Source organism: Schistocerca gregaria, chromosome 2, assembly GCF_023897955.1.
Source record: "Schistocerca gregaria isolate iqSchGreg1 chromosome 2, iqSchGreg1.2, whole genome shotgun sequence".
In the NCBI taxonomy this organism is placed as follows: Eukaryota; Metazoa; Arthropoda; class Insecta; order Orthoptera; family Acrididae; genus Schistocerca; species Schistocerca gregaria.
In genome coordinates, this window is record NC_064921.1 from 1,021,293,667 (window position 1) to 1,021,302,087 (window position 8,421).

Here is an 8,421-nt window from a genome sequence, read left to right on the forward strand (position 1 = left end):
CCTTCTTGAGTCCATGGAATTATAGTCCCAATGCGTCACAGTTGACAGAAGAGGCAGGACAGAACAGAAGCGAGAGAAAAATGGATTTTTGGGCAGTTGGGAGATGAAAACACACAAACATTTCACATACATACTTCCACAGAATGTATCACTTTGGTGAGCCACATCAAATTGCTGACAAGTTGAGCTCGGCGTGCAGGTATCTGGAAAGGCCCTCATTTCCCAGTTGTCACGGCTATCTGCCCACTGTCTCACACTGTCACCAGTCTAAGGCGACAAGAGATGCAGTCGTAGAGGCTGTCGACGCGAGTACGTAGCCTCACCCGATCGAGTCTGAGCGACTGGCGCAACCAGTCTGCGACGAGGCGCCGTCGCCCCAGCAACGGCCGCAGTCGCCTCCGCTGGCTCAGTAGCTACGCCTCAGCTCGCCGGGTGAGCTGAGCGACGTCAGCGTCGAACGAGAGTGGTACGTGAACCGAGTCCTTGTTTTGTTTGTTCCGTAGACCATTACAATGATCAATGTCCACTTTTAAAACAGCTACCGCAAATCAAACGCCATTGTTCGTTTTTGAACGTCACTTTGCACAGACTAATAATTTTCTTATGCTTCTCTATAAATATGTAGATTTGAAATGCTTGTAAAAGACAAATTTATTTCTTAAGTCTTTAAAATGTCATCTAATTTAGATTTCGCATTTACATGTTCTGTAAGAACTACAAATGCCACCAATATGACGTATTTAAAGTATTAGTTGCCGTAATGTTGAATAAGACGATCATTAGTAAAAAGTGATACTGCTTTGTCTTTGCTTTGAAATAAAGAAATTTGAAGTTAAGATGGAGTTATGTGATTTAAACGTTAAATAGGTTATTGTCCATGATGTACGATCCCGCTTCTGCCGCATTACATAATCTACCTTGTGGTGGTTACGCTTGTTAACACGCAACACAGTTATTGCTTTGGCTAGCATAAGATTTCTAGTGATCTATTATTGCTTTAAAAATCAATAAGATAGCAGGACGCGTTAGGGAACAGAAAGAACGACAGTGTTTGCTACATTTATATTCAAGAGCGCAGAACAGCAGTTGAACATCTAGGTGCACAAATCGCGTGTATGTACAGACTTCTACGAATGATTAAAGCTTTTGGCGGTACATTTTTATGAGGAATTGTTTTCAATGAAGATACCTTCTGTTCCATCAAACATTTAACTACAGCAGAAAAAAAATCAGTGGTTCAGTAGAGGGTAATTACAGCAGCAGTTTGTGGTAGGAGATCGTGTAATGGCTACATAGAACTTGAACATATGCATGCAGCGCGGATGACGTTAAGTAGTAATTGGCAGTCTGACTACGGCACCATTTCATTTGAGAAATTAGTGAACTCAGCAGTATTCTGTTAGATAGCTGTATCGTTGATTGGGTTTACGACATCTGTGCCCACGAACTGAAACTACATTGGAGTATCTCATTACTTCCTGGCGGTAATTTACTACTCTACACTTTAAGCCTGAAGTACAGCGATGTTCTGCTACGAATATAATGTGGTGCATTAAAGTTTTGATCCTGAGACCAATAGTGGATTGTTGTCCAGAAACTGTGACACCAGTCCTTTCTTCGAATTATGGGCTCAGTTGTAACACCTCAACCCCTCTGTCTCTGTTAGCCTACCGTTGCAGGGTGCCAGGAAAGACGTGACGAAGCCACGTTGAACCTTTTGTGATAACAGAGGTGACACTGACTCAGTATCATTGAAATACTTTGAAATATGCTCCTACTCATAGCAATGAAATAACATTTGGTTTTTTTTAGTGCGCTGTGTCAAGCCGGCGATCCAAGGGAGTCGTAGCTGTCCGTTATTCAATAGACATTGTTAACCTCTCAACAGTTTGTACCTGACTCATGCGGAAGGGGGAAGGATATGCAAGTACCTCTACTTAGCGTCATGTGATCAGTTGTGATCCTCCCACTTCTGGTATCCATGTGACGTTAGGTTCAAGGGGAGGATAATTCTCCAACAGAAACATGTCAGGTTTGAGGACTAATTCAATTCCACAATCGTAACCTGCACCTCAAATATATTTAGAACCATTGACAAAATTTACATTTTGAACAGCAAGTTTAAAACCGAGCCAACAGCCAGCCGATGGAGGTGACGAGATGCGAGGCGGCCTTGCAGCGCCTCCAGCTATTGTTGAGGTGGGGGATGGCAGGGCGGCTGAAGCGGCGACACGAACGGCCCCGCGCGGCAGCCGCCGAACTGCTGGCCCAGCCGCACGCACTGGCCGCGGAACGTCTGCAGCTGCAACATGCACATCCACACAGTCGCCACGTTAGTCGCGCATGTCGGTAGAGAGTGTCGCGCGATGGCTCAGAGCCACAGATCTGGAAACACTAAACATTTAGTAGTACCACGATAAACAGACCGAACATAAGTTAAGCTTTTGCATTGTGGTGTTACATTATGCCAAACATTTGATGGCTACGTCGCGTTGTCATCCGGGTCCGGAACATACTGATTAAAGTTTAGTGGTTTACGTTTATCAAAAGGGGTTGGTCGATAGGCTACATCCTGAAGCATGAAGACATTAATTCGTTAACTTACGCGAAGGGAGCAAAAGGCTTGTGGGGAACGCCACGTAGATTCGAAGTACAAGTTGCAGTTAGCGATGGAGACACTTGCACAGCGTGAAGGGCCGCATGAGACCTGCCTTCAGAGTGGTTAGTGCAGTCACTATCTAGTGTACAGCTGGGATCAGATCTGGAAGCGACACCCACCACTTGTATCTCGACAGTGCACGGCACAGGAGGTGGTGTCGGCTTCGGCGAGCCGGCACTCGCCGTGGCAGCTGTCGGCGTTTCCTCAACAGTGCTTGGCGCGTCCTGATACCCCTGGTCCCTCTGAAGCTCCTGAAACACGTAAACAAGTTGTTACATCACTAGTTCAGTCTTAATCTTACTGTTGCAACTACTAAGGACGCAAAGTCCTAGAGCTGGTCGCTGTTAACCTATTCGCAACAGCGAATTAGACTGAAGTAAAGAAATGCCATCATGATAGCACTATAATTTTACGCTATTATTAGATTACCAGTACAACCTCGTCGTAGTCAATGGTGCTGGTGTCGGCGCAGTTCACTTTCATCATGCAAACACTCTTTATAGGAGTCGGGCGCGAAGGTTCTGCGGAGGACTCCTCCGTGGTAATTGGCTGTAGTACCATCACTTTAGGGTAATCTGACCAACCCTGCAAAGAATAATTATCTCATTTTACTTAAGTGGCACGTGCACGAATATCAAAGACGCTGTGAAGTACAGAACATAATTGTGAGGTAATTGTAGCAGCCAGTTTGTTGCATTTGAGTCTGGAAAGTTGCAAAACCGATACCTATGTTCTGTTGGAATGGCTTTATGTTGCTTAAATTTGGTAGACGTCTTAAGACCTCAAACCTACTACCCGTTATATCGAGTTGTATTTTCTATTCGTAGCACCTATTTGTTAGATGTTTTTTGCTGATAAACGCAGTAACATTTTCACCTAAATGCCTAGACAGCATGCGTAAAGTGAAATGCTATCATTACAGAAACATCCCAGCAAGTACCTAACTACTTGCATTTAAGCAGGCAGTAATTTCAGCTACCTATCGCGTATTCGTTAGGTAGTTTGGAAATATTCCATGATGCCTTCATCTGCCGTTTTGTTTGAAGTACTGTATAATTTCTGATTTAGGCCATCCAAGTATTTGATGGGTTTTTATGACCTGTATGTCGTTGCTGCTGTGACATACGTTCATCTAAGTGAGGCGTATTAAGCTATTTTAGGAACTTTGCAAAAATCGGTCGGAAGGAACGTGCTCCTTTAAGTAGCATGTAACATCTATTACATGATCATAACGCGGAGCCATGAGCAACGACAAATGGTTTTAGTCCTTAGGATACTTGAAAATGGCGCACCTCTGAAATTGTACTGTCATACTTTAAGTGGCACCGAAGCTCAAGGCAGTATGTCTTAAAACACGAATAGCAACTGCTGACCCTATCTCATTGAAATTGAGTTATGCTTAACAAGGCAGTAATTGTTAAGACTGAGCTGTCAAGGAAAGCAGGGGCTGCATCGTTAGTGCATTTCTCAGGTGAATGTCGTTAAGGTACTTACGCCACATGGTGTTAGAAGTATTGTAAACAACCATGCTTCAAGTTTTTTTTATCAGTTTATGAACGGCTGGAAGGTCGTCGCTGACGATAGTGAAACTACTTGAGATCTTCCACTACAGGTACAGTAGTGCTGGTAACTGGTACCATACACCTGGATTGAGAGAGAGGCTGTGCACAAATACGTATTCAACAGCGGCGTGCTATGCAGCTTTACGATTCTACGTATTCCTGCTCCCGCTTTTCCACCGGCAGTTGAATTTAAAATATTCATACTAGCTATACAAAATAGCTTACTATCTCGTGAACAAGTTCGAATATTTGACGGAATATTCTAGTAACTACAGAATGTTGTTTGAGAATTGTATTCATGTGCTTGGAGCATAGATAACATTTACAGCTCAGGAAGTTAATTTTTTAAAGTCATCTTTAACAAGCTGTATTTAAACGCTCAGTGGCCAGCACAATCATTTCAGAACTGTGTGTCGACAGTTGCACTAGTATCTAAGTTTGAAGATATTTGTCCATTTGAGCCGTGGCAGTTTCCTCAGTAACCTCACTTAGGAGGTCTAGTATGCAGTCATCAGATTTACCTTTCCTTCCCGAGCGGTGTGCTCGGTGTGCGCCGGCATTGCGCCGTTGGAACCGCCGATGCACTCCGTCACCTCACACAAGGCCCCCGCTGCGATCAGGAGCAACAGAACCAGGGAACTCATTTGCTTCTCTTCCTGCGTAAGAGATTTTTACTATTTAAAATCCGCATCCTGTAGTAAATTAAGTTCAATGTGAAATTAACAACGTTAGCTTGCATTTGAGTTTACTTCGTGAAGTTGTGCATTTGCTATGTTAATTTAGAAACAAGCCTCAGTATCACTTTGGGAGTCGAGGCTGAGTAAGTGTACTGTTAGTTACGAAGTCACTTCTAAGAAGAAAATTCGGATGTTTGTCAAATCAATAACGTCAAGTTTAGATGGAAGCTTTGAGACTCAGTGTGAACAAGAGAAACTGGACGTATAAGATCAACATTGCAGATAAGAGACGTAAAATGCACTCTTTAAACACATACGCTGTCATTATGTGGCTTTAGTTTTTCCTATTTGTGTCAAACAATGAAAAAATATCTTTGCTGACCGAGTTTTGTTTAAGTCTTTTTACAGTAGAACGCAAATTAACTGGAAATGTATTACGTGAGTAGTAGAATTAAATGATTTTACAGGCATTTCAGTGGCGCAATACTGCTGAACCTATGAACCGAGACCTGTAGACCTCCCACCACAAATGAACACCCAAACACAATACTTACTCTTGGCTTTCTTCCCACTGGTGAAGCAAGGTTGGAGTGTAAGGCAGTGCACCCTGCCACACTTCTTATAGCCCGCCTCCCTAAACGCGGAATTGGGAAGAGGTCGCCACCGCGCAAGTAGGGGCGCCGCCGGACGTTCGCCGAAGGAACTTGGAGCCTGATGCTGGCCGCAGTGGACCAAACAGTTGAGCCAAGGGACAGCTAGGGGGACCGCCGCGTGTGGAAACCATGGAGCGTGTTTCTGTGTGGGTTTCTGGTTCTTTTTTCCGTAACTGATCTAAATTTGAGTAAAATTTCTGCTTGCTTTTCCCCCTTGTATTTGTAATATAGAATGGCTTGTCTTATGCTGTTAAAAGACGTGCGCATTATAAGTGTGGAACGCCTCATTAATACTTCAGTTTCTCTCGGACATGTTCGGATTCACTGCGCCTTTTGCGAAGTTTAGTGCACCAATAAAAACGGGGTTTTCACGGTTATTTTCAAATATGTCAATATTTTACGAATCGCTATAAAGTGCCTGGCCAATGGTGGTTTTATTAGTCCTTCACAAACGATTCACGGATGGCGTGTGGGGGAGAACAAAGGTTATCGTTATGCCTCTTTGCGTGCCATCATTTGAGTAATTTTATGTTCAGTCTTCACGGGAACGGTAATCGGAAGAGGTGGAAAACGCAATTTCGTTCTCAGAACCGGTTGCTGGAATTTCGTACAATTGTTTTCACGAGGTGCATTTCTTAGTGTGTACCATCTATGAGATTCGGATATTAATCTGCAATAATGCATGGAACCATTGCAACTGGCCTCTGTAACATCGATGTTTTTTAGACTAACTTTACATTGGCCCCATACAGTTAAGTACTAAAGGTGCAAGTGTTTTGCGTCAAATATTGGAGACGTACTCCTGCCTTACGTTGTAGTGTCTTTAGTCGTTCTAAATGTTTACTCTCAAATGTTTAAATAACATGCCAGGTATTTAAATGGTGTTACCAATGACTGCTTCGTTTTTACGTTTCGTAACGTACAGACCATAACTCTTCTATAGACTTAACTAGTCGCAAATATTCACACTTGGGGCTTTTATCACTATATGGATAAGTACAGTTTTATCAGATAACTGCATTATGTGGAACGACCGCAATACTTAACTTCTTATAATGTATTGAGGTATTTCAATGAATAGTAATATCTATATCTGAGGCACGCCCAGTACGGCTACTCTGTCGATGGCTATTCAGATAATGCCTCTCAAGAAGGCCTGAGTCCGACAAATTTCGTTTGAGCGTGTCCATAAAGAATCTAATATTCTGCAACGGTGTATACACTGTGCACTTACTAAGGATAAGACCGTATTAGACGGACTGGAACGCGCCGCTGTTTTGCATAGGCAGTTGCCTATCAACCTGATCTATCCGGAAACTTTCGCAGCCTAATAAAACTATTATAAAAAATGACCCTCGAAATTATCTAATTGGAGTATTTGGTCGTGCCAAAAAGTACTTTATTGAAAGTTTTCGTGATCGTATTTGGTGCAGTTATTTTACTGGTCTAGATTCTAGAGTAATTTGAATATCTTGTTACGAAAGCAACACGTTAGTGGCATAGTTCCCATCCTGAGCAATTAAAATAAATTTTTAAGTCATTGCAATGGGCATTAAGACTTTCACGTTTCTTTCGTGACAAGATACTGGTTCTGATTGAGAGGACTCTAAATCAGTGAAAATTCGCAGCACCAAATGCTGTCAAATATTTGTGAACAAAAATTATGCTAGATCAAAGATTTTTTTTAACCTTAGCCTCCTAATGTAAATACCATTTCAGAGTTCATCATATCTGCTAATTTTTGAGTTGACATGGTTGATCGTGCATTAGTGTTCACTCGATCATCAGTGTTATTTACAGAATGTTGCGAAACTGTAGAATGCAAGTAGTCGTGTTCGAATTTACATGAGCAATATTGTCCAAGTAAAGCGCTGATTTGATAACTCCATTACAAAGAAGTATGTTAGCGTGGAAGGTGTGACTACCGAAGGCAAAATTTAACACGTTCAGCATTTGACACCATCGAAGAGTCGTTAAACCTTAAGCCTCAAGTAAATGCTGCAGTGTCTGAGTTTACACCGTTTTGAAAACTAGTATGCTTGTATGTACCTAAATAAGCTGGACCACAATTGCAGGTTAAGCGGATCTTTCTCATTCGCTAGCCCTCATGGGGAAAACTTTTTTCGTGAGTAATGCACAGTTTACAAAAAAGGTGAGAGAAAAGAAATGAGCGATAGGATTAAATTCCGTTACGTAGGGAAAAAAGTTCAGGCGATGAAACATGAATTGAGGCGCTGAGAACCATAAGGGCCCATAGCACAGACACAAAGATATGAGAAAAATAAATTTGAAAATCAGATTTGTGGGCAAACCACCAGTCTTATAGGTTTCACTGGTTAACCAAGTCTCAACATCTTATATTTCATATAAAAATGTACCTACTTTAAATTTGTTTGGCATTACTATAAATTCACAAAATTTTCATGTTTAGGCTAGTGCTATTAACGTCTTGTTGACTGTTGTATGGTTTATAATGTGCCTTCCACCAACGTACTTCGGCACTAGTTTGCAAGGCTTTTACGGACTGGGGAAATGACAAATTCTGGTCGACCTCGACGTCACTTCAAGGTAATTTTCTGACACCAGAGAAAAATGCTGGTTTACACAGTTCATTGCTCCCTGTTCAAAAATCACTAAAATTTCTGAAACGTAAATTGTCACCACGAGCGTAACTTTTGGTTTGATAGTGTGGTCGGTAACACTTAGTTTTTCGCACATGTTGAAATGTACCAGTACACCGGTACAGAACAGATGAAGCTGGTTCACAGTAAGATTAACAGATGTCAAGAGCGTGAATGCTACAGTCTCAAAGTCGACAGCGATGTGCCTCAGCCCCATTCGGTTTTCAGCTGCTCAGTTATTGATACTGG

General features: G+C 42.2%; 1 protein-coding gene across 1 annotated transcript; it reads right to left on the minus strand.

Moving 5' to 3' along the window:
* Positions 1–2,028: 2,028 nt before the first annotated feature.
* LOC126335520 (uncharacterized) lies at positions 2,029–5,486 on the minus strand. The gene is made up of 5 exons (XM_049998880.1): positions 5,453–5,486; positions 4,743–4,877; positions 3,089–3,244; positions 2,779–2,910; positions 2,029–2,302 (listed from the first exon to the last, which is right to left on the minus strand). Exons 2-5 carry the CDS (start codon positions 4,863–4,865, stop codon positions 2,189–2,191), a joined length of 525 nt encoding a protein of 174 aa, XP_049854837.1. The 5' UTR covers positions 4,866–4,877; positions 5,453–5,486; the 3' UTR covers positions 2,029–2,188.
* Between the last annotated feature and the right edge of the window lie 2,935 nt (positions 5,487–8,421).